The sequence below is a fragment of the Erpetoichthys calabaricus genome, chromosome 4 (genome assembly GCF_900747795.2).
Source record: "Erpetoichthys calabaricus chromosome 4, fErpCal1.3, whole genome shotgun sequence".
Taxonomy (NCBI): domain Eukaryota; kingdom Metazoa; phylum Chordata; class Cladistia; order Polypteriformes; family Polypteridae; genus Erpetoichthys; species Erpetoichthys calabaricus.
Window position 1 is genome coordinate 328439046 of NC_041397.2, and position 26630 is coordinate 328465675.

The 26630-nt window shown below is 40.9% G+C and overlaps 2 protein-coding genes across 4 annotated transcripts in view; both read left to right on the forward strand.

The window, feature by feature from the left end:
• LOC114643553 (protein NLRC5-like) overlaps nucleotides 1–26630 on the forward strand; it is a 5922889-nt gene that overhangs the window by 3983611 nt on the left and 1912648 nt on the right. The window lies entirely within an intron of this gene.
• LOC114644893 (E3 ubiquitin/ISG15 ligase TRIM25-like) overlaps nucleotides 4681–26630 on the forward strand; it is a 150370-nt gene continuing 128420 nt past the window's right edge. For 2 of the 3 annotated variants that reach the window (XR_007934651.1, XM_051925840.1), the window contains exons 1-7: nucleotides 4681–5293; nucleotides 6223–6318; nucleotides 16180–16413; nucleotides 18430–18589; nucleotides 24300–24365; nucleotides 24891–24956; nucleotides 25291–25356. Coding sequence is in view for 2 of the 3 variants with exons in the window: in XM_051925840.1 (XP_051781800.1) it covers nucleotides 4715–5293; nucleotides 6223–6318; nucleotides 16180–16413; nucleotides 18430–18589; nucleotides 24300–24365; nucleotides 24891–24956; nucleotides 25291–25356 (1267 nt within the window). In the remaining variant the exon portion in view is untranslated. The remainder of the gene's footprint in view (nucleotides 5294–6222; nucleotides 6319–16179; nucleotides 16414–18429; nucleotides 18590–24299; nucleotides 24366–24890; nucleotides 24957–25290; nucleotides 25357–26630) is intronic. The other variant, XM_051925841.1, reaches the window with a different exon arrangement.

Consider the following 26630-nt stretch of genomic DNA (forward strand, 5'->3'; position numbering starts at 1 on the left):
AGAAAAATTAGTAAATCGTTCTGTTCTTCATTATTGTTTTTGTAATTTGAATAAGAAGATTTACATACGGACACAATAAAATGTTTCATTCAGACTGATTATCCTCCATGTCGGAGTCAATGTTACTCAATTCAGAAGTAGTAAAGGAAGAGTTTGCTAGTCTGGAGGATGCAGAGCAGATCTCTACACCTGGCATGGAGATGATTATTAGGTTTTCAGGCTCCATTTCCACTTTCAGATGAAAAAGCTAATATTTTAGTAGAGAGGGTTTGAGTAATTGGCTGACATCTTTGTGTTCCAAATGGCCAGTGTCAGCTTTATTTTAAAGTGAGATACATCGTTGGGGAGATCACCATGTTCTTGTGCTGATGTTCTGCAGCTGAGTAAGACTGAATTTATTTCTAGCAGTATGCATTACAATAGGAGGGCTATAGTAGAAAAACATGAAAAACTGCTAAGTAAAAGATACAAAGATCAGTCCAAAGTACAACCACTCCAGTAATTTATAGAAAGACTTCAGATTCAATCACTTTAAATAAAAATAAAAACCTCACCAGAAACCCAAGAGAGTGAGCTAACTAGTTAGTAATGAAAAGCCCATCAGACTGAGTAGAAGAACAGGAGTTGAACAGAGACATTGGGGAGCCCAGAAGACTTGTGATAGAACAGCATTTATGGATCTGAGCCACACTCTAAAGATGTTCTGTACAGTCTCATGCAAACAAGTGATTTGTTATAGTTTTAGGTAATAGAAGGAGGTAAATGGAGGAGGCATTAGGATTCTTCTTGACAACTTAGTAAGTTTGTCATAAAATAGTCTTGACTTGATAATTGTAAACCAGTTCCACAGGTTAAAATGAAGATTACAGTCTTAAATGTGAGATTGCTGACAAACAAAACCTTGACATCAAATGAGTCTCTAACTCACTGTCTTTGTGCCCAGCGGTGTAAGCCATGATGACACAAAAGCAGATTTGTCAAGTGCCAGTGGTTGTGCTTCTGTCCAGTTAATCCCCAGTAAGTGAAGGTCTTTTGTTAAAGTTTTGTGCCGAGGTCGTCCTTGGTCAGCCTGGTTACCGTTTTCCAAGAATGGCTCATTGCATGGCCTGTTATGGTAGTCTGCTGTTGTCCATATGGTGTAAATGGCTGAACCAATGTGGCCGTCTGTTTTGAAGTTTCTGTAATATGCAACTGGGCAGCTCTTCTCTGGACCATATCTGTAGTGGTCATTACTTGCCAGTTCGGTGAAGGCAGCATGAATTACTGCTGTCCAGTTAAGCTTGTTGTGCTTTCATGAGGGACCGTCTCTCAGCTCCGTATAGAAGAACTGGGATGATAACGCTGTTACATACTTCCATCTTGGTCTATAAAGAGAACTGCTTGTTGTCCCATATTTTCCTCAATCTGCTCATGGTGGAGGATGCCTTCCCAATGTACGTTTTGATTTCAGCTGTTGTGCTGTTGTCACAGGTAAGTAGGCTGCCAAGATAACGAGTCAACACAATATCTCAGTCCTTGGTAAAAATGGTAAGATTGTATTGGACAAGAAGGGGATCACGGCAGGATGGAAGGAACACTTTTGCGATATCCTAAATAGACCTAAACAAACATCTCCCTTACAGATTCAGAGCTTAAACAGGCACTTTGACCTGCTGTTGCTTCCACAAGTCATTTTACCCATCAACTGTGATCCATTTACACTCTCTAAATCTATAACTTTAAGTATGTTTTGATTTTAAAAGAAAGATGGATATACTGTAAGTGGTGAGCACACACAAATGTCTCAGTTATGCCCACCGCAGGTCATTTTCAGTGAACTGTTTCCTCAAAGCCTGCTCTGAAGCAGGTTGCACATCCTTTCTAGGGCCAGGGAAGACACTGCAAGATGTAGCAAGTGTCAGAAGTCTTTTACTGAGAAATGGAGAAAGAGAAGCAGTGGCAGATGTCTACATAATCAGTAGCCTCCATACACCCCTGGTTGAAAAGATCAGCTGTCATAAGGACAGAACCGGTGGCACATCTTCATACGATTACTTTGGAGACCCTAAAGAGAGAATATCCACAATTCTGCTGTATTTTGGGTGTCATCCAGCAGCCATTAAGTGCCCTTTTCCTTAAAGATACCAAGGTGGATTACATTCCATCTGATACACAAAGAAGAAAGGGCTTCAATTTATGGAAAACATTGGAAACATCACATCAGTAGACTGGAGGAGCCACTCAATTTGTGTGCAGGAATTGTGATGATTTCAAAGACAAATGTTGCTGTGCACATATGTGGAGTGCTGTGTGTACTGTACAGTATACAGTACATAGAACAATTCATACTGCCTTCTGTCAAACAGTCCCTTGGTAAATTAGAAGGAGCAAAGCGCTTTAGAAAGTTGATACCAAATACAGAGTTCTCCTGATGAAAGAGTCAGCCAAGTTCATAACGTTCAGAATTCCCTCTGGAGATTTTACTTTAATCGCCTTCCTCTTGGCATCGCTGCTGCACCCCAGAACGTTCATAGTCGCATGGTTTTGGAGGATTACTAAAGATCTGGAAGGAATTGCCTGTCATAAGGACTATGTGCTCATTCAGGGAAAAACATGGAAAGAGCATGTGTGTTCATGTATTTAGTTTGTAATATTTATGTCTGTAACACAAAGAGCAATTCTCTGCAACTACATATCCTGGCATTAGACTTTAAATTAATTTCAGTTCAGTTAAAACTCCCTAAATCAAAGGCGGCCAGGTAGAGGCTGAGCTCACTGGCATATCCAGTATGACACACCTCTTGGTTGCTCCAGTCCAGGTACAGAGGTGGTTGATAGATGTCATTGCGAATACTGGCAGCCATTTTACTCTTCTGTAGAAGAGCTGTGGGAGAAGGCATCAGGTCATCATGAGAGGCTGCTTTGGCTTTAACTTCATTTTCATGGATGGCAATTAGCATAAGGCTATAGGCAAAGTCTTAAGGAAATACCATTTCTGAAACGCTACCTGGAAGATGGACACAGGTTCTGGAATATTCTCACCTAACCTTGCCTGTCCTAATATTGGAATCAGTAGGACTTGTAATGATACTTACAGTATGTATTCCATCTTTGCAGGTATGTTCTGACTGGAGGGGGGTCTACCTCAGCAGCAGAAATGAAAATGCTATGTGACATCAACACAGCTAGCATCCTTGGCCAACAAGAAATGGTGAGACCCCTACAGCAACAGTGAGCAGATATACGGACTTTGAATAACTTCCATCATCACTCAGGACTATCTGCATTATTGATGAAGTGCCTGTTCACCATCATACATACTGGGTCTCCAGTCAGACTAAAGGAGCCATTAAACAACATTTTAACAGAATGCTAGCCAAGGGTGTTATAAAGACTTCGACCTCCCCATGAGTGTCTCCAGTGATTTTGGCAAAACGTTGTGGTGGGTCTTTTCTCTTCTGCATGTAACCCTGTGGACTGAATGCCAAGATTACACCAAAGGTACACACAATACTCGAGTCATTATTGGAAGGTGAAAATAGGAGAAGGCAGCAAGGATAAGTGACATAAAACAAAAAAACATGACAAACCAAAAGCAAAAACCTAAGAGCAGCAGCAGCTTTAAACATGAGCTGGCCAGAGCAACAACATGCCACTGACTCCAGTCTACCAGACTGAAACATGTCTGTCCACCCAGGAGCTGAAGATTAAGATAAACCAACTAACAACTGAAATAAAGTTTTGAGACTGTGGTGGACCGCCGGGGCCCTTACCCAGCTGAGATGCCTCGATAATGGGAGGACTGGGGTAGAGGGCTTATTCTGGACATTATCTCACCCAGAACTCTAGAGGGCAGCCTCCCTGGCTTGCAGAGGTGCCATGGGTTTGGAGCATGGAAGCTTAACTCTGCTGGGGCCTGTGGCCTCCGTCAGGGGGCACCTGGATGTTTACTGGGCCCTGTTTGGCAGCACTTCCACCATACCAGGGAGTGCTGCCAGAAGAAGGTCGCTGGACACCTGGAGTCCTTCTGGGTGTCCTTTAAAAGGGGCCAGTCGTTACTACTCAATGGCCAGAGTTGGGAGGAAGAAGGACAAAGTCTGTAAGGAGGACTGGAGGTGAAGGGTCTGTGCTGTGCTTGTTGGTGCTTTATGTACTGTGCTGTGAGGAATGCAGAACGCTGTGAGAAACGCAATTCACCACTTAAAATAAACACATACTGTGTGCTGAAACTTGTGTCCTGCCAGTCTGTGCCGGGTTAGGGTGGCGGTACATGTCTTGGGTTTCACAAGACGCAGTGTTGAGATTGTTCAGCATTTGTTTTTGTGATGGAGAGGGTGAAATTATGTTTTAGAAGTTTTTACACTTCTGATAGCAAAGGTTTTGCCATAGGAACGATATTCATTACATCACCAATGGGGAACATGGTAGCAGAATTTCTGGGTATGCCAAATGTGTTAAGCCTTTGACATGTGAGGTCAGCTAAGCCCACCTGTACCTTTGTCAATGTTACCGACACCAGACACATTAGTGTGTATCATCAGACCAGGTGGAGACCTTCACTGCCTGAGCTCATGTCTCAAATGAACCATTCACCCTGTGTGCTCTCACATTTCACTTTGAATCTCCTTCTCCTCCTTCTCACTGAGCACAGCCAAACTTTCACTTTCATTTCTTCACAAGTCACCTCCCTGTTCACCTGTCCGAGTCTCTCTGCCTGCCTCTCCTGAGACAGACCATGGCAGAAGCACATCTGTTAATATCTGAGGAAGAGTTCACCTGCTCGGTGTGTCTGGACACCCTGACTGATCCCGTCTCAACACCATGTGGTCACAGTTTCTGTCTCGAGTGCCTTAAGGGTTTTTGGGATCACAGCCAAGTGTTCATCTGTCCTCAGTGCCGAAGGACCTACGTACCGAGGCCTGAGCTGCAAAGAAACACTCTGCTGAATGAAGTCATCAAGAAACTGAAGAAGAACAGTCTTGATTCTCCTCCCTTGTCACAGAATTATGTCAGACCTGGAGACATACAGTGTGACGCCTGTACTGAGAGGAAGTTCAGAGCGGTGAAGTCATGTCTTACCTGCAGGGCCTCCTTCTGTCAGGTTCACCTCCAGCCTCACTATGAAGGAGCTGCCTGGAAGGACCATAAGCTGACGGACCCGGGAAATCTGAAGGATAAGCTCTGTGCAAAACATCAGAAAGGCTTGGAGGTGTTTTGCCAAACAAATAATTTGTGCATCTGTACGATATGTGTGGCAACTGAACACAGGGGGCATCATATTGTGGAGCTGAAGACCGCAAGGGAGGACAAGCAGGTGAGAGAAAGTTAGTGTTTAATGGAAATGTGTGCAAGACTTCCTGCTAGGGACAAATAAAGTTCTATCTATCTATCTATCTATCTATCTATCTATCTATCTATCTATCTATCTATCTATCTATCTATCTATCTATCTATCTATCTATCTATCTATCTATCTATCTATCTACATCAACACAAAAATCTGTTCATTTTCTGAATATGACCACTTTATGTCACATTAGGGACAGAGCTTAACTGACATTCACGCAGATGTAATTTAGAGTGTCCAACTAACCTGAAATTTGGGGTGTAGGTGGAAACGTAAATCTTTTGGCATAAAATGACATCAGTACAAACCTAAATGGACCAGAAATGTCAACCTGCAGTAGATCCTGGTGTTGTTGATGTGTCACTTGGGTTGCATGGAGACCTGCTGTGTGTGTGCCTCTGGTGTGACTCCTGGTCTTGACGTGTTTTTTAGTCCTTTGCATGTTCTTTTCTCGTATCTCTCTACACTTTTGCGCCCCCTACAGACTATTGTAATTCTGGCAGGTTAAGTTAAATTCCACTCTGAGAGAACTTAGTGATGACTTCATGAATGTCAGCTAAATACAGTATCTAACAAAAACAAACAAGCAAAAACCTCTTGTAATAAAGTGAAAATTTCCAACACGCTTTGTCAGGTCTAAATATTGTCATTCTAATGTCTTGTTGTGCATTTTCTAAACTGACAAGATTTTAAATATTGAGTGTGTTTTTTTAGCTCATTGCTTGTCAGTGCTGTCTAACAGATTCAACATCCTGCATGATGTGAGGAAAAAATGAGGTTGTGTTACTGAAATGTGAAGTGAATCTTTTTGTTTAATATTTGTATACTCAGAGTCCATATACAGAAATGTAAGTGTAGGATATTTTCCCTAACACCCCATGCGTATTCACCTACAGAATGAGCTGGGCAGGACCCTGAGTGAAATCCAGAGTCGAATTGGGGTGAGAGAGAAAAAAGTGGAGGAGACAAGGAAGGTGGTGGAACAGATAAAGGTGAGTGCAATTAAGAAGACATTTTGAATTAGCGAGAGATGAAATGAATTAAAAGTACGAGAGCCCTCAGAGCTTCTCTGTTACAGACACACAGGAAATGTGAAAACAAAAGATGCTTCAATACTTCATTCATAGAATTTAAGAATTAAAGAGTGTTCCTTTCTTATTATTTGACTTTAATGCTTGGTGACCCTAAATTCTCTGTCATGTCACTATTGAAGGTGACTTTCTGGCCAGTCTCCTTAGTGCAGGTTGGCCCTGATGAGTTTGCTCGACTGGCACCGTTCCCCTGACTGGCTTTGATTGTCCATCTTGAAGATCACAACTGTCTTACCCTACATTTAAAAGTCTTTGGCTGGTTTGTGTAATGCAGATGAGATCAGAGGATGAGAGGAGAACCCAACATGTCATTTAAACATTGTGCTGTCCCACCCAGACTCAAAGTCAACAGAGCAAAGAGCAAAACTTTAAAAAGGTGATATGACCCATGTGGGACAGAGGAAGTGGGAGCCACGTGCAGTGTTTAGATCTCCAGTGTGCTCTGATCCAGAAGATCAGACAGCATCTGAAAACTGAAGACCTCCCAAGTCTTTCTTTTTAACAGTTATTTTGATGCTCAAAATAATCATTTTAATCCTATATATATACTGTATATATATATATATATATATATATATATATATATATATATATATATATATATATATATATATATATATATATGTATATATATATCAGTGGTGGACCATCAGGGCCTGCAAGGCCTTCTCTGCTGGCCTAAAAAAATATCTTAATCACAAACTGATGTTAATTATATTTTGTCCATGAATACTTATTAAATAATTCCAAATAGTCTGTCCACTTCCTTTCATAGCTTTTCCGATGGCTGTGCTCCTTCCAGACATGTATTTTCGTATTAAAGCATTTAACCAATCACATTTCAGTCATCATTTGTTGCCAGGCAGGGTCAAAGTCAAAGAAGTCTGCCCGGAGGCCTTCACAATCCGTTCTGCAGGCCCTCTAACACAAAATAAATGTCGATTAAACTGTTGCTTCAACCAATCAGATTTTGAGTTGGTTTCACTAGGGCCCTCTAGCAGGCGTACGGCAACGTCACCGTATTCAGACCCATTGATTGGATAGAGAAGAGAGATGCTCTAAAGGAACTGTTTCATCACATCCTGGAGCATCATGACGAGTATAATGAGGACACAGTGCGCTGTGCTGATGGATTTAAAGCACGTCTGGATGATTTTGAGTTTTGTTTTTTGCTTCACACATTCAATGGCATTTTTGAGTATTCAGAAGTGCTCTTTTCAATACTACAGGACAAAAAACTGGATGTGCAGTATTGTCTAGCTAGGGTAAAAGAGTTCTGTGACACTGTTGAGCGAGATAGAAGCCGATATGAGGAACTCTACGAGGCCACTGAATGCACTGCAGGCGCTCCGAGTGCACGAAGCACTTTTTGATCTGTCTCGGCTAAAAACAGAACTGACTGTAATGTATGCCATGGATGATTTTGCAGGAAAATCTCCCACTGATCTCCTTGACTTCCTTCATCAGAAAAATCTGAATGAGAGCATCATGGAGCAGCTGTACACATTGGTATGTTTGGCGGTGACCATTCCCGTGTCCACTGCTTCTGTTGAGCGGACATTTTCAGCCCTAAAGCAAATTAAAACTTATGCCAGAAATACGACAGGGCAGGTTCGACTTTCAGCATTAGCTTCGATGGCGATAGAAAGGGACTTCGTGATGGAACTGAAGCGCATGGATAATCTGTACGACAGAGTAATTGAACTGTTTTTGAGGAAAGAGAGGAGGATGGATTTTGTTTACAAATAATCCGAATTTTTGGTGAGTAAAATGTTGCAATTTTCCTAAATAATATTGCAAGTTTATGAGTTATTATTGATGTTTATGTGTGTCGCGGGCTGTAGCTGCAGTAGAAAGGAACTTGTTCACCCCTGGTTTGTCTGTTCAATAAAGGCATTTATTGTGGCTACAGGAGTTATCTATCTGCGATGCAACGGCTCTTTATACTGTATTTCTGTATATTAGATGGTTTTTATAACCATAAATTAGTTTTTGAGGGGCGGGTTGATTCAGACAGAGCACTACTGAAGGCCTAGGTGTGAAATGCATGGTCCGCCACTGCTATATATATATATATATATATGTGTGTGTGTGTGTATGTGTATATGTATATACTGTATATATCGCCAGGTTGGGGATGAGGTGCTCCCTCAGACAATGGAGTTTAAGTATCTCCAGGTCTTGTTCACAAGTGAGAGTAGAAGGTAGCGTGAGATTGACAGGCAGATCACAGCAGCGTTGTACCAGTCAGCTGTGGTAAAGAGAAGTCTGAAAGTTCTCGATTTACTGGTTGAGCTACATTTCCGCCCTCACTTATGGTCATGAGCTGTTGGTAGTGGCTGAAGAACAAGATCACAGATACCAGCAGCAGAAATGAGCTTCATGTTACAGGTGTCTGTGCTCAGCCTTACACATAGGATGAGGACCAAAGACTTCTGGCCAATCTCAAAGAAGAGCCGCTGCTCCTCCATATCAAAAAGAGGCGTCTGATTAGAGATGTCTTTAGGATGCCTCTCTCTGTCCAGGTGTTTCAGGCATGTCCAACTTGTAGGCAAGCAGTGTGGTGCAGTGACTTTAAGCCCCTAGTTTACTGGTTCTGTCCTTATCTGTGGCTTGCTGTGCGTCCGTCAGTGTGTCACTGAAACCTCCTGTGCTCTAACTGCACAAAGGTGCACAGAAACAATTGTATGAGTTAGTCACCCAGTAAAGGGGACTCATGGGAAGGCATGGAGTAAAACAGGAATAGTGACAGACAATGCCAAATCACAGTCACGGTGACAGTGCTGAAAAAAAATGTGCCACAAACAATGACCTGCATTAAGTAGGGATGATTCAATGGAGCCGACAGCAGGGCCACCTCAAAATAATCACAATAAGCTGACATCTTGAGGAATTCTGGGTATTGTAAGGAAAGAGCAGAACTGCAGGTTTGTTTAATGAACGCCGGGTAGCACCACAACATGGTGCGTTAGCTTTTCTGCAGTCTTCTTCAGCCCCCTGTTGTGTTTCCTCTTTCTGTTGGAAGTTTTTGACTTTACTATCTTGGAATCTTCACCTACAGTTTGGTATTGTCAGATATGTAGCTTAAATGTTTATTGTTTAATTTCAGTTCTTTTGATCTTCCCATTTTTGTTTTGAAGCTTAATAATTCATTTGCACTTTGTAATGAGTGCTGTGACAGTGGAGGCAGACAGACAGACAGACAGACAGACAGACAGACAGACAGACAGACAGACAGACAGACAGACAGACAGACAGACAGACAGACAGACAGACACGTAGACCACTGCAGCTACTGGACCCCACACTTTTGGAGATGAGTCTAACTGTAGCCCACTATACCTAATTTTGTGGCCACTCCTCGACTGACCTCATAGGTATTGGGGGCTGCAGTTTCACTCTGTTGCCTCTGAGTGCTACGATGTCTTTCTGTCATTTTAACTGTTGTATCTCTATGTGACTTAACAACAGCAAATCGAGTGTAGATACGCCTTGTGGCCTGTGGATATGCAGCCTGTTAAAGCGCCACGTCATGTTTGCGTTTCCAATTAGTCAGTGATGGCAACTTTCTCTAGCTATTCGTTTAGATGTGCAGTCAGAAGGTCGGTGCTGTGCAGCTTTCTCCCTTATTTTATGGGTGTCATGAGACTAATTTGTTAATTTGGGTGTTTTGAGTCCTGAAATCCGCACCTCCTGTGGCTCTTCATTATCTGATCTCTTAATGGCAGTCCTTTTGATGGAGTGTGACACGCAGTTTACTTCAAATGCATTTTTTGCAGTTTCATATTTACACGAGCAGAGCTGCCAGTTCTTTCAATTTTTCATCAACTCCTACACTTTCATCATAACGCTGAACAGCAGAGACAGCACACACAGCGCCATCAGTGACGTATCGTTCATGTAAACCACTCGTCCATTGATGCTGTTAATGCCAATTTGTTTGATGCTACTGATGCTGCATAACAGTTTTCTTTTGCAATACGTTGTGTTTATTTTTAAAATGTGTAATGTGTTCACTGCACACGTGACCCTCCTCTATATGTCTAATATGTTTTTTAGTTAACTTTTTGACTGTACATCATAAACAGAAGCTTGCTTTCTGTCGGACCAGGTGAACAAGAGCATCTGTGATCTTTGCAGTCCAAAATCACCACCATGACTTTGAGTGCCGCCTTCAGGAGGCGTTGGATTGGTACAGAAATGTGACACTCAGTGAGCCGTCTAATTGCTCCCACCCAGTTTGAGGCATAATTCACTCAGGGTGGTCTCCAGACGTATATATCATACATCTGGCTTCAGAGAGACTAAATCCAGGAGGCCCTGCCATATGTAGTTCTTCTCATAGAGTGGCCCGGGCCCTGGTGGCAGGAAGATCACAATCTGCTGTGTTTACTTTGTAGAACAAATTCAATCCAGTCTTCTAGTGTATTTGACCACACAAATCATGATAGTGTTCTGGGCATGGATGACAATGAAGGTGCTGGACTAACTTGTGAATTTGTCTTTATTTATTTATTTATTTTTGTTTTATGTCTCCATTATCTGTTTCAGTTTGGTTATGATTAATTGTTTTATTTAGTGTTTTGACTTTCTTTGTTGTCTTGCTCTTTGTTCCTTATTTATTTAATGAAGTATTTTACAATATACAAGCTGTCCCCCACGGCTCCACCCTCATAATAGTGAAACAGGACAAACTTTAAAAATCAATATACAGGGTGGCCAACAACAAAGTGTCCCGCCTCCACCAAGACGACTGCATTACGTGGTGAAGAGAAAAAAAAAAATTCGCTACTCAAATTTACAGAAGATGCTGAAAGTGATCTCCTTGTGTGTCAATACATCCCTGTGCGCGTTTTCGGCGGCAGACGAGACACCACTTTCTCGTGGGCCAATCTGTACAAACAGGTATCGCTAGCTAAGCGGACGCAAGTTACATTCCAACACATCATGAGAGGTAGACTGTGGTGCGTGAGTGAGGAGGGCTCTACCCGGCTCTGAACTCCTGACGTCATGCCTCCCCCTCCCCTCGGCCCTCAGCCTTTGTCTCGGATTAGCGAGAATAAATCGCTCCTGCAAGTGAACTATAATTCTTAGAGCAATGAGAGAAGATGCAAAATCAACTGGAATGTTCTAACAAATTATAGAAAAAAACTCAATCTAAATCCGTTAAGTAGTTCTCTTGTGAAAAGTGGATAGACATACAGAAAGACATACAAACAGACGCTGGATTTTATATATATATATATTGTCAAACACACGTGCGATTAGAAGGCAGTCAACAAGCTCAGACGTGAGTGAACTAGTGCGAGATGAAGGGTTGTTTATGGGCACTAACGTTTCTCTCTCTTCAGACCGAAGAAAGAAAAAGAAACATTGGCGTTACACGTACCTTCAAAATGGCCGCTCTTCACTTTCGCTTCCGTCTCCACACAACAACGTCACTACTGGTCCCAACTTGATGACATCACATCTGGTCTCGCAATTTCAACGACATTTCCTGTTATTCCATTTCCTGTCTCCATTTTGTTTTGTTATAAAAGCCTCCTGATCCCATGTTATTTGTTTTTTGATCATAATTTTACATTATTTTGTGTACTTCGTCCTCTGGACATTATACGAGGCAATTCCCCAACTCTTCTCGATGTGCTGACGTCTTATTTTCTTCTACAATATATATATATATATAGAGAGAGATTAAATTAGCACCTGAGGGTCATTAAGATCTGTGTGTTCCACTCGTCTCTTTGGTGTGCCGTTTCTTGGTGTGGCTTTAGTTTGCTGTGGCTTTGCTCCTTTATTGTAGTTTTACTTTGTAGTTTTGGTGTTTGGAGGTCTTTTGACCTTTTTGACCTTCTGCATTTAGACTTTTAGATTTGTAATTTTGATATTTTTAATTTTTGGTATTGTTTCTTTGCATTTTGAGTTTTTAAATGTTTCGTTCCTTTAATGTTTATTATGAATTCATTGTTTTCCTCCCTTACCCTGTTGTATTCAGTCACATTTTCTTTTTTCTCTAAGTTTAGGATTAGGGTTTATTTTCCTAATTAAATACACTTTTTAATATACTTTAAAGTTTCTTAACACACCCTTAGTCCGGAATACACCTTATGTACTGAGCACCAGTGGTGGACAGGTTTTTGAGGTAATTTTCTTTTCATTTTAATTAAATTTTTACTAAATGATAATAAACATGCAGGGTGTGTGTGCCAGGCACAGTAAAGCACACCACACATCACATCTGAACCACAAATCAGAGTTGTAGTCAAAGAAAGAAGCAAACTTTCTAACATGACTTTTTTTTTCTTAACCCTACCTGCACTAGTCACATATTTCATTTAGAATTCCTCTTTCAAGGTTGCAGTCAGGCAATGATAGTCACAAAGTGACAGGGATGATGAAGCAGAAAATGGTGTCGACAGAATACAGAACTGCACGTACAAAAACACCCAAAATGAAACAAAATGAACCCGGAGGAACATCACACTCTGAGCTTGAGGACATCAGTTTGGATCTGTTGTGGACATCTGGACAGATTCATGATTAGTATTTCTGATTCACAGCAAATGCATGCTTCTGTGAAAAAGTATTTGCCCCCTTCCTGTTTTCCTCTGTTTTTGGTTCGTAATAACACTTCATTGTTTCTGATCTCCAGACAAATTTAGTAGAATACAAAAGACAACCTGAGTAAATAAAACATACCAATTTAAATGATCATTTCATTTATTGAAGGAAAAAAAATTCACCAACACCCGTATCACCTGTGTGAAAAGCTAATTGCACCCTTAAGCTAATACTCATTTGTGTCACCTTTAGCAGCAACACCTGCAAATCAGACAGTTTCGGTAGTTTTGGAAAGATGACTGGACATTGACCTTCTGGTAGACGGCTGAATTCACACTACCAGTGCATGTCTGACTGTGGCCCTGATCTTCTTATTGTGGAAAGGTGTGTTATCTTTACGCCAGAAGTAACGGGACCCATGTTTTCCAAAAACTGCCACTTTTGACTCAATCCACAGAATTCTATCCCAAAAGTTTTGCAGGTTCTCAGGGTGTTTTTTGTCAAATGTTGGACAATGCTTTGTGTTGCTTTTGTTGAGTTTATGTACAGTAGCTCTCTCCCATTGTGTCCCCAGTGTCTTTCTAATGGTGGTATCGTTCTTGGAGCTGAGACAGGCCTGCAGCTTCTTAGATGTTTGTTCCAGTTTTTCAGTAACTTCCTGGATGAGTTTTCTGTTTGTTTCTGGAGTAATTTGGCTAGGCCAGCCACTCCTGGACAGATTTACCTCTGTTCCAGGTCTTCTCCATTTGGAGATAAAGGCTCTCCTGGTGGTTTTATGTAGTTTGTTAACTAATGTTTGTTAGTTTTGGTCTCCATTTTACAAAAATAAATGGATGCACTAGAGAAAATCCTAAGAAGACCACCTAAAACAATGAGAGATATAAGTGGAGACTGAAAGAGATGAACCTTTTCAGTTTAGGCAAACAGAGATGAAGAGGGGACATGACTGAAGTGTTTTAAATTATGAAAGTAATAAATATAAATACATTCTTCAGGTTCACAGTTGGAAATTTGTTAAAGGTAGATCTTGCACAAACATTAGAAGGTCATGGAATAAACTGACAAATAGTGTGGTGCAGAGTAGGAGTTTAGAGGCCTCCACATCTCAACTTGCTATTATTCTGGACATCTAGATGAGTAAGATGGACAAGCTTGTTGGGCTGAATGGCCTGTTGTCATCACAATTTTTGTAATGTTCCAATGTTTAGCAAATTGTTTTTTACCAAATACCTAACTTGTAAATACAAACAATAAGTGTGTGTTGAGGGAATTCTGCATTTTAATAAAAGTTGATTAACTCTTTTAGGGCTAATTTTTTTTTTTGTTTCTTTTCTCCCAGGGCTGAATATTTTTCCAAAAACTAACATTTTTTAAAAAAGAACACAAAGCAATTGTTTAACACATCAAATCAACAAAAAATATTTACTTTTGACAAATGTTACTGTCTTGCATGTTGTATGAGCCTGCATACTCTATGATTTCACATACATATCACATACATTTTACACAGCAAAGTCTGATCTCGCTCAAAGCAGCCAATTTCAGTCATTGCCACATTGCACTCCTTACAATACGTGTTGCTTTGGTGCCTATTTTTCAATTGTCTGTTGCTGCACTTTCTCACATATATTGTTAGTGTGTACTGTAGAGAGACAAGTCACCCATTTGCCATCGTGCCATGCCACTACCACCAAGTTTTCTGCCTGCATGAAAACCGTATTGTCACCTCTTTTCATCTTCTGAAACTTTATGAACTTTATGTATGGCATTATAGCCTGGCTCACCCCATGGGATTTGCTTCTGTTTATTACAGAAGTGAATAAAACTTTGCAGCAGCACGTACCTAAGCCACCAGGGGACAAAACACGTTTGGACCAATGCTCCCTGAAGTTATATCACCAGTTCTGTCCCATCTCTATTTGTAATGCTACAGCGCGCTTCATCTCGTCTTTCGTTGTGGGTTTCCACTTTGAAAAAGCGAGAATGCGATGCAAACGCAGCCCGCGATTCAAAAAAAATCTCTGCCTACCTGTTTGTCTCGTCTGACAGTAGCTGAAAAGCAGCATCAGGAGAGAGCAGCCTGAAGTACAGCAGCCGGTGATCTGTCGTGTCCAAAAGCAAGCCATGCCGTCTTGTAAACTCCGGTAGCCAGATCGGCTCTCAACGGATCAATGTGTGTGTATTTATCCCATGCGAACCTTGCCGTAGATGCATCAGCTGCGCGAAGGCACTCAACTGGCAGCAGATCCGCTGGCGCGGCATCGGCTGGTGTCTGATCAGCTGATGCCTGCTTCTCACTCTCTTGCTCGATCTCCTGATCACTGCCAATAAAATCCGATTCTGAAAAATCAAGAGTCCGACTCCGCGATAATGCGCAAAACATCCTCTGCCGAGTGTTTTCTTTTCTGCACTTGCTTCGCTGCCTTTTCACATGTCGGTGCCATCTTGCCATTGTTTACATTTCGCAACTCATGCACACGCAAGGTTTATTTGCCGAGTCAACGAGTCTAGCATTCCTCCAAGCACAGAGGGAATGCCTGTGACGTGACAGTGAGATTTGTCGCCATTAACAGCTGATTGTCGCCCCCTATCCCTGGATGTTGACTTTTGTCGACATTAGCCTTCAACCCCTCCTGTCGACAAAAGTCGACATCCGCCCTAAAAGAGTTAAAAGGTGCAAGCATATTATAAACATAAAGATCTCTGAAGGCTCGAGATGCTGAGTATCTTCCAAGACTGGAATTCTGCATAACTGACTCAAATGTAAAGTTTTCCTGTAATGACACAGCAGACTGAAGTGACCTTCCATCAAGCTTTTCTACTTTGGTTCCGTATTCTGAATGAGTGAAGAACAACACGATTTCTAGTAAACTGGTGGTAATTGTTCATGAGTGGAGCACAGAGCAGAGCCCACAGAGAGAGGACATCTTACAGAATTGTCTTTCAAGATTCACCAGGCAGGTGCGTATTCAGCACTGGTGTCTTCCATTGTCTCACATTAGGAGTTCATGCTCCCCAACTTGACTTGACTTGACTACCCACCAGTACAGCTGAAAGTCAGGAAGCACCAGGCCACCTTCTGCTTTTGTTTTTTTTAATATGTGGGATCTTTGTGTTCTTTCATATAAAGTACATGAGCTGGTAATGGTTTCAAGGTTTTTAAAAAAAGATTAATTAATAACGTATTTTCCATCTATTCAGGTTTCTGCAAAGAGGGAGGTGAAGGAAAGTGAGAAGAGCTTCATTGCCCTGATTCGCTGCATTGAGGAAACTTGTAAGAAAGTGACAGAGAAGATCAACAAACAAAAGAAACAAGAAATGAAGAAGGCTGAAGATTTAATGTTGTGCCTGGAGAAGGAGATCAAGGAGCTGAAGAGCAAAGAGGCTGCGCTGAAGGAGCTGTTACAAACGGATGACAACATTCACTTCCTCCAGGTGAGAGCCACACTTCATAGGGGGCTTGGATCAGCGCAGGGATCTGTGGAGACCTGAGGACGTTTAGATTGAAGATGCTTTTAGAACACGAGAGCAGCTCTTAAATTGGCAGGCCGTTCAGCACAACAAGGCTTGTCATTTTCTATCCCAGTAATGTAACCAGAATATCACGTCAAAATATAAAAGTCTCCAAGCTGATGTTTGATATTCTGCACTATGGGGTGAGCTGATTCATGAGTCTTCAGTTTTGCATTTGAAAAAATGTTCTTATATTTTTTAATGAAACCTGCCAAGAGTCAGTATGAAGAAACAGAAATGTTCACAGATATGGTGAGTAAACTGAAATCGAGCAAGTTGTGTATTTAACAGGTTTTGCTGAAGAAGTCGTGTGGCGTGTAAAACAGAACCTCTCTCTGTTTGTACCTGATGGGCAGAAAAGGGACAGATTAGAGAACAACTGGTGAACTTCATGGACTGCTCACCCTGCAGAGATGTTAAATGAAGTCAAGAGGAAATTAAGAAGGTTCTGTGATGTCACGGATTAGAAACTCTGCCTTTTCTGAGTCAGTCGTATGACGGGACAGCAGAGGACAAATAGAAACACTTGTGTCAGCAGATAAGCTAAGAGCCAGCAGTACCAGCCTGTAATACTTTGGATAATCCTTCAGATCACACTGAAGCACGTTCACATCCCTTTCCACTTGTTCAAAAGGGATAAGTCCAGCACTGATTTTCAAAAAATCTTATATTTTTTTAATGAAACCTGCCCAGCGTCAAAATGAAAAAGCAGAAATGTGCGCAGATATGGTGGCTAAATAGAAACAGGACAAGTTGTGTATTCAGCAGGTGTTGTCCTCCATTTCCTTTTGGATGTCCTAAGCTCAGTCCGTTGATTGTCGTGTGCTTCCAAAAGCCAAGGACAGGAGGGTCGAAGTGGTGAGAGAGATAGCCAATTAGAGATAGGAGATGATTAAGGGGCCAGAGTGACTAGGCCATGGTGGGCAATTCAGCCTGGACATCAGGATCCACCCTGCTTTTTAAAAGGGATGCCCAGGAATCTTTTATGACCACAGAGAGTCAGGACCTCGGTTTTACATCTCATCCGAACATAGCTGCCATTTTTACACCACAGTACCCCCTTCACTGCACTGGGGCATTGGGATCCACACACAGACCCCTGCTGGCCTCACCAACACTTCTTCTAGCAGCAACCAAGGCTTTTCCTAGATGGTCTCCCATCCAAGTCCAGGCCGGGCCCAAACATGCTTTTAAAACTTGCCTATATGAACACTTTTGTTGAATATTTCAATAATTAAGTTAGGACCACTTTAGAATAAACCAACCCATCAATAACAAATAAGACATGTCAGACAACTGAACTACAATGTTGCACAGTTTCATTTCCTTTGGTTTATGTTTTTAGAGCTGCTCTTAATGTTATATTTCTAAACCTCACCAGCATCACATCCATGTAGAAGTTTTACTCATTGTTTTTTATTAATATAAATGGTAATCTCCTGTGCCCTGCGGTGGGCTGGCACCCTGCCCGGGGTTTGTTTCCTGCCTTGTGCCCTGTGTTGGCTGGGATTGGCTCCAGCAGACCCCCTTGACCCTGTGTTAGGATATAGCAGGTTGGACAATGGATGGATGGATGTTATCTCCTGTAGTCTTGATACCTTTTATTCCTGCCAATGTTTGACACTGAATGTTTGCAGGCATTCAAGCCAAATATACATGTAATATCAGACAAAGAGCCCCTAAATGAGCAAATAACAAATCTTCTGTTTTAGCTTGTAATGTCATTGACGTAACAAATGTATCCAATGCCACCTCACAGAGCGTGAAGAAGTAAAGGAGTAAACTGAAATTTCATTGTTTTCAGCCCCTACACTGAACCACACAACACACTTTCAGGCCGTCTCTGGGTACTGCAGTAGGAGAAGGCCGTTTCCCTGTCTAAGTCCTTTTTATTTCTCTCTTCCCTAAAGCGCCATCTTGTCTTCTCTCCTGACACAGACTTTCTCACCTTTCTGTGGCCTCCCTAAAGAAGGAGACTCTCTCAGTTACACCATCACTGCAGATTTCTCTTCTGAGGACCTGAGGAGGAAGCTGCCGCCTTTGAAGGAGCATCTGGAGAAATTGAGCCAGTGGGAGGTTGTGAGCTTCACTCCGCCAGGTACAGTGTCTGCTCGTCGTGATGAGATCCATGATGGGTTATGTTACCATGAAATCGGTGGAATTCTAGAAGTGAAACCAAAGAAAAGGGTCTCTCCTTTACTGTAATACACTATTCTCACTACTTCCTTATTTTGTAACAGACCCCCAAACTAAAAAGTTGCGGACCCCTGAAAATTCCATAAAAATCCCTCATGTTGTGCAAGAACAAGATGAAGATGTGAAATAAAAACACTAAGCCCCATAATACACTCACAACAACAGTTTAAAACTTAACAGCAAAACTGAATTAAGCACACTGTGTCCTCTTTTATTGCAGCCGCCAGTGTGCACTGATAATTCACTCATTTAAAATAAATAAATAAATAACTATTGAGAATATTTGTTAACAAAGTGCTAGAGTTAAAGGTTGATAGCTTGTTGTCAAAATGGTGCATTGCATGTGTCTGTAAGGCTCTGCTTTTCTTTTCTATCTGTCTAAAAAAACGTCCAAACTGACGTGTCTCGGTTGGGAGTCCGCCGTCCACATTTGCCATCATATAACTTCAAGTGAGGTCAGTTGGATGAGCAGATTCCTGTGCAGTAACAAAGAGGAGAGTTTCAGCTCTCAAACACTGATAATCATTCTGTTCAATGTCATATGGATGATGGGATAAGGCAATTTAAATATGGACGCTTTGAGGTCTGCCTCTACTTGTCATCTAGTGGATTATCCAATCAGATCTGCACATTCTCTGTTTTTTTCTCTTTTAAATGATATGAGGCTTGTCTTTGTACCTCCTGCAGATCATGAGATATTCACAGAGAACTAGAAGTAGGGAGACTTGTGCCTGTGTTTACACAATTCTGCTACACTGTAAAAAATAACGCGTTAAAAGTACTTAAAAAAAATAAGGCAACAAATTACAAGCAATATTTTTGAGTAGATGGAATGAGTGCTAAACGGGAAGGAAACGTAGAGAGTGAAATCCTGACGCAGATGGCACTCTTCAAACATGTCGTGCATTTACGCCAACATATCCGCTTAAATCAATGGCCGCCTTTTCCACTACTTCTCAGTATGCGATAGCGAAAATCCTGAAATAAAATAGGACATAGGAAATCAAACATCGCTAAATAAATCACAGTATTAAAAATTAACCAGTAAATACATTACCTATGTAGAACACTAATTAAATAAGAAGTCAAATAATACCGTGACGGTTAGGCAAACGTCTTTTTATGTTGTTTACAGGTCGTAGTTTAGGACAAACGCCATAGCGTTCTCAAACTTATCTCAAAGTGTCATTTTCTTTTTCTGTGTAAAATAAAATTTTAAACGATAAAAAAAAAATATGAACATATGTAACTATCCGAGAAATGTGCCTGCTTTTTAAAGCAAACCAACGAGGTAGGTTGTTAGAAAGACGCTACTTTGCCCGCCATGTTTCCCACATGAAGGGAAAGGTTTCGTGAAAATAACAAATGCTTACATCTGTAGCTATACGAAATGAAATACTAGTTATTCATTACGGAATTAATATGCTTTATACTTACACATTCGTAGTAAAATAACTCTTATTATGGATAAGCGTTACAGCTGAATGCGTTGTTGTAAAGACTAAGAAACCGATGTGAGAGGAAGTGCCGTGTCATTACGTTTCGATGTGAGAGGAAGTGCAGAATCATTAAATTTAAACTTAACTTAAATGTGTTCAATTCACAGTATAGTTTTTTTACTTAGAATAAGTTATAAAAAATGTTTACATTTTAAGAAAAATAATAAGTTAACATTATTCATAATTTTTTTATTGAATTAGAATTAAATAATCAACAAAAAGGGTAAAACCCATTTTTATTAATTAAAGTAATGATTATTTTGCGTATAGTTAGCTATTTTATATTATTATTTTTCACACACGCAAGATTTATTTTTTACAGTGTAGTGTGGAGCAGCATTTGGAGAAGAAAGACGTCTGGAGAAAAGAAAAAGCCTACAAATGTGCAAAGATTATGCATTATAATAGAGGAAAGTGAAAGTAATGGATCTGATGGTGTCTAGCAGGGCACGTGGGTTTTATTATATTGTAATGAGCACCGAGATGGAAAGACTGAGACACACACAGAATGGGAGTTAAGCTCAGTAACAGGCACATTTATTCCACAACAAATGATTTCACAATAATTTTCTAACAGAATCACCCTTCACTGTAAAAGTCGTGTAAGACGCCCCATAAAATGACTGCCTCTTCACTAGACAGGCTATTCCACTCTCGCAGTGCTCTTGATCGTCGTCCAGCGTCTCGTGTGGTGTCCTGTCTTCAGTCTTTTTGTTATCGTCTGTGAGGCTGTATTTCTAATACCCTGGGAGTCTCCACCTGCCATCTCAAGCCTTCTCAGACTTGTAAGGTGTAACGAGAAAGTTCCAGGAGTTTCTGGAATGCAGAGCTCAGCACAGCTGTGAATATCCTGCTGTCAATCATCTGTCCAGCCCCGCCCATCTGTACGGTGACAATGCCAGCCACTACAATATAGTCGAGCGTTAATGGTCAGCATTTAGTTCCAGTGTTATTCTACTGTATTTTATTTGGGATATGTTTGAAATTATTCACACGATCACCGTGAGAAGAGGAGTTTTAAAAGAACAAATTGGGAAGAATTTAGTGATTTCTGTGATTCGTTAATTGAATATGCAAACTAAAGATGTCGATATTGTTACTAATTGCAAATGTAAAGCTATTTTAGATTCAGCAGAACAAAGTATTCCTAATAAGAAAACGTTCAAAGGCAAAGGAATTGGTCTTGGGTGGAATGAAGAACGTAGCACAGCTGCGAAAGACAGAAACAGAGCATGTAGGAAACTCTGGAAATCTGTGTTATGTCTATACATAATTGAATGTAATACAGTAATCCCTCCTCCATCGCGGGGGTTGCGTTCCAGAGCCACCCGCGAAATAAGAAAATCCGTGAAGTAGAAACCATATGTTTATATGGTTATTTTTATATTGTCATGCTTGGGTCACAGATTTGCGCAGAAACACAGGAAGTTGTAGAGAGACAGGAACGTTATTCAAGCATTGCAAACAAACATTTGTCTCTTTTTCAAAAGTTTAAACTGTGCTCCATGACAAGACAGAGATGACAGTTCCGTCTCACAATTAAAAGAATGTAAACATATCTTCCTCTTCAAAGGAGTGCGCGTCAGGAGCAGATCATGTCACAGAGATAGAGAAAAGCAAACAAATCAATAGGGCTGTTTGGCTTTTAAGTATGCGAAGCACCGCAGCACAAAGCTGTTGAAGGCGGCAGCTCACACCCCCTCTGTCAGGAGCAGAGAGAGAGAGAGAGAGAGAGAGAGAGAGAGAGAGAGAGAGAGAGAGAGAGAGTTTGTTTTTCAATCAAAAATCAATACGTGCCCTTCGAGCTTTTAAGTATGCGAAGCACTGTGCAGCATGTCGTTTCAGGAAGCAGCTGCACAAAAGATAGCAACGTGAAGATAATCTTTCAGCATTTTTAGATGAGCGTCCGTATCGTCTAGGTGTGCGAACAGCCCCCCTGCTCAATCCCCCTACGTCAGGATCAGAGAAAGTCAGCGCAAGAGAGAGAGAGAAGTAAGCTGGGTAGCTTCTCAGCCATCTGCCAATAGCGTCCATTGTATGAAATCAACTGGGCAAACCAACTGAGGAAGCATGTACCAGAAATTAAAAGACCCATTGTCCGTAGAAATCCACGAACCAGCAAAAAATCTGCGATATATATTTAAATATGCTTACATATAAAATCCGCGATGGAGTGAAGCCACGAAAGGTGAAGCGCGATATAGCGAGGGATTACTGTAGTTAAAAGGCTATTGCTGGAAGAATTAAAATATTAAACCTAATTACTGAAAAATATACTGTAGTGTAATAAATAATAATAAAACAACAGTAGGACAGATTTGGAAAACAGTTAAAGTAACAAATGGTCAATAAAGATTGAAATGGGAATGGCCGACAACTCTAACAGATAAAGACGAGGCAGATTATCTTGAGAATTTACTACTAATGAGAATCTAGAAAATGAAATCATTCAGATAAGGCATTTAGTAGTAAAATTATTAAGGAAACATAAAGAGGAAATTAAAAACTTTAAACATGTCAGTCATTTTAAAATGGCAGAATTGATTAAAGTAACTAAAAATCCATCCCCAGGCAAGGAGAGAATCTACAAAGAATTTTGAAAACATTTCAATGATAAACTTTTTGAACCCTAAATTTATTTACTCAACAAAGTTAGTGAGTCTGGTAAATGACCGAAGTCATGCAAACATGCAACGATAATCCCCTTTGGAGAGCAGAGGAAAGATCTGTCTGAGGTTTACTTTGTCGTTAACTGGTAGTAAGGACAGGAACTATGATGAAGTGTTGGGGTGGCAATCGGGCCGTCCTGTTTACTCAAAAAGATTTTTAACAGAAACAGCAAGCGCTCGATGTCACACAAATTAACAGAAATATATCTAACGCAAGAACACTTGTATATAGCGGTCAGAGTTGTGGATCGGAGCTCCGTCTGGCAGGTTGCTCATCTCCCAAATCAGACGCCTCCTTCCAGGAGTGCCTCTGAAGATGGCAGTAATGTACCACTTCTTCTTCAAACTCCACACTCCTTGATCACAACTATTCCAACTCAGCTTTTGTTGGCCATTACCTGCACAGAGGAATTACCAGTAGACCCCTGACCATCACACCTCTATGAGATTTTTGGACATCCCATTCAAAAACCATGGGCATTAAAATGGAGTCAGCCCCTGTAACAGTCTCTTCTTTCTTTTGAGGATTTTGGACTTTGTCTCTGGCAATTTGTGCCCATTCATAAGGACAAGGCTTTGGTGCTGGACAAGGAAACCTGACTCTCAATCGCCATTCCAGTTCATTCCAATGCTGTTCAATAGCATTGAGGTCAATGCTCTGTGCAGGCCACCCAAGTTCCCTCCATGACTTTATGGATTTTGGCTTTGTGCACAGGTGTTCAGTCATCATGGAAAAGAAAAAGGGTCATCTCCAAAATGTTGCCATAAGGTGTGATCCATCACTCCATGTTTCTGTTCTGTCCAGAGTCTTATGGTAAGTGGCCTGCTTTACACCACTCCATCCAACACTTGTGATTGTGCATAGTGATCTTAGGCTCGGCCATGGGAACCCATTTCATGAAGCTCCTGATGCACACTTCTTGTGCTGATGTCGCTTCCACAGGTAGTTTCTTGTCAGTGATGTCACAGAGGAGAGGCCATTTCAGTGCATGATGTACTTCGGCTCTCCATGGCCTCGTTCTGAGTTGCTGTTGATCCTCAAAGCTTCCACTTCGCTGTAATGGCACTTACAGTTGACCAGAGCAGATCTAGCAGAGCAGACTTTAATATTTTACATGCTGACTTGTATCAAAGGTGGCATCCTCTGACAGTGCCACGTTTAAAGTCACCGAGCTTCTCAGTTTGTCAATTGAGACTGCATGACTGTGTGCTGATTTAATGGACCTGTGAACAATGAAACACCTCAACTCAGACCTTTGGTGGGCCGTCCACACACTTCTGTCCATATGTAGTGTATTGTGTTTTCTTTAGTGAATGCAATGCACTTCTGTAAAGAGGCCCAGTCAGTTACTTCTCTGCCATGTCAGCCGAACACCTTACAGTGGCAAGAGGTCTGAAAAAGCCTTCTTTGTTTTTATGGTTTCTCTGTCTGTTTTATATTTAGGACGGCGAGCTCCTGTTTTCAGCCTGCAGCCTCCTACACCTCAGAGCAGAGATGCCTTTCTGCAAAGTGAGTCTTTGGTCTTTTTTTTACATTAAATTCATAATCAGAATGGGAATGTTTAATATTGTAGTCTGCGTTGTAATGTGAAAAAGGATGAAGAACTTGAGTTTGATCAATGGAACAACCTTATTGGAGAGAAACGTCAAGAGCCACGCCAAGTTCATGAGCGTTTCTGATCTATCTATCTATCTATCTATCTATCTATCTATCTATCTATCTATCTATCTATCTATCTATCTATCTATCTATCTATCTATCTATCTATCTATCTAGATAGATAGATAGATAGATAGATAGATAGATAGATAGATAGATAGATAGATAGATAGATTTGTATGTTTGTAGATTTGTACTCCATGCTGTTTCTGCATTGTTGTTACCCCATCATGTTTTGTGCTTTAGCTGCTTGTCATTTTGTGTTTTATGGTAACTTTTAGCACTGCTTTTGTAATACGTGTTTAAGAATTTTACTAACTTTGCACGATGTCATCTTCACAGTTTTCATCCTTCTCTTTTTTTATGCATTTTCAGGTCGTGAAGCTCCAATTGTCGCTCCACAGGCTCCTAAATCTCAAAGCAGAGAGAAGGTTTTACGATGTGAGTCTGTGCTTTGAATGTATGGATCATCAGAATAAAAATCATTTCTTCTTTTTGAATATGCCAGGCCTGGCTTATGATATGAAAGTGTAACCAGCAGAAAGTGCGGCCTGAGTGTTGTGTGACTGATGAGCTGAAAATGATGAATACATGAAGAATGTTTCTGTTTCATTTAACAGAGAAAGCAGATCTTCACTCATTGTTGATGATCCATTGACTTTTCTGCTTCAGCTTCATGTCATTTTGTGTTTCATTTTAACTACACTTATTTTAATTAACTTTACAAAATGCTGTCTTCACAGTTTCACTTCTTCTCTTTTCATTTTATTTTCAGGTCGTGAAGCTCCAGTTTTCCCCTTACAGTCTCCTGACCCTCAGACGAGAGACGAGTTTTTACAATGTGAGTTTGTGCTTTGACTGAGTGGATCATCAGAATACAAATCATCTCTCACTTAATACCTCATGGCAGGCTTATGATATGAAACTGTAACAAGCAGAAGGTTCCATGTGAGTGTGGTGTGACTGGTGAGCTGGAAGTGATGGGGTCCTGTGACTGATGCATTATGGGATAGAGAGGATCAGGCAGTAAATCACCAAAGCAGTCTGTAGGACTCGACTCTCTGAAGTGTCAAATGAACTCATGGGAACTAAAAAAAATAAAAAAAACAAATCAAATATAATCCTGCCGACTACACCAAGTCCACCGGTCACACAAGTCCTTCCATTCTTCTTTTTCATTTCTCTTTTGCTTATTTGCACTTCCTGCTGTTTTCTCTTTCTCGTTTCTAGTCTCTCCTTTGCATTGCTTTTCTCTTTGAGTCATTCCCTTATAATAATGATACTAATAATTTATTTATACAACACATTGCATGAAACGAATGTGCTTCACATCAAAAAATTACAATATCCACTACCATTAACATATACAATTGTGAAAAGTAAGTACCCCACATGAAACATTTTTCTTCTTCTTTAATATATGTGAACTTCTCAGGATGTGATCTTCATTTAAACAGTATCTTCACATAAAGATGATGTCATTAAAGAAAAAATAATGGAAATCTGACTATGTAATAATTTATTCAATGATGAAAAAGTAAGTCCCCCCTGGCTCTAATAGCTGGCATTGCCCCCCAAGTCTGTTTAGCAGCCTGTGACATTGACTGGTTCACAGTTTTTTCCGCTCCTCCATGTGATAGTCTTTCAGCCGTGTGATGTTTGTGAGGTGTGTGACATGAAGAGTCCATTTGAAATCCCCCCTCACAACACTGAAATAAGATTCAGTTCTGGGCTTTGACTTGGCCATTCTAGGACCCTCCATTTCTTTCTTTTCAGCATTCCCTTGCTGGATTTATTGGTATGTCGAAGGTCATTGTCATGTCGTAAGGTCCACTTTTGGCTGAGGTTCAATGTTCTGACAGAAGGTCTCACATTATAATGAAGCTCCTGCTGGTATATTGAAGATGTCATAGCAGATTCTGTGATGGTGAGCTGCTGAGGCTCAAATGCAGCAAAGGAGCTCCAAACCGCCATCTTACTTTACAGTTGCTATCAGGCCCTCCTGGTCAAATGCTGTCTTTGGTTTTCACCAAACATGTCTTTAGGTGCCTTTTACCAAATATCTCTTTGCCTTATCTGTTCCGGTGCACATTGTTTCAGAAGATGTGGACTTTG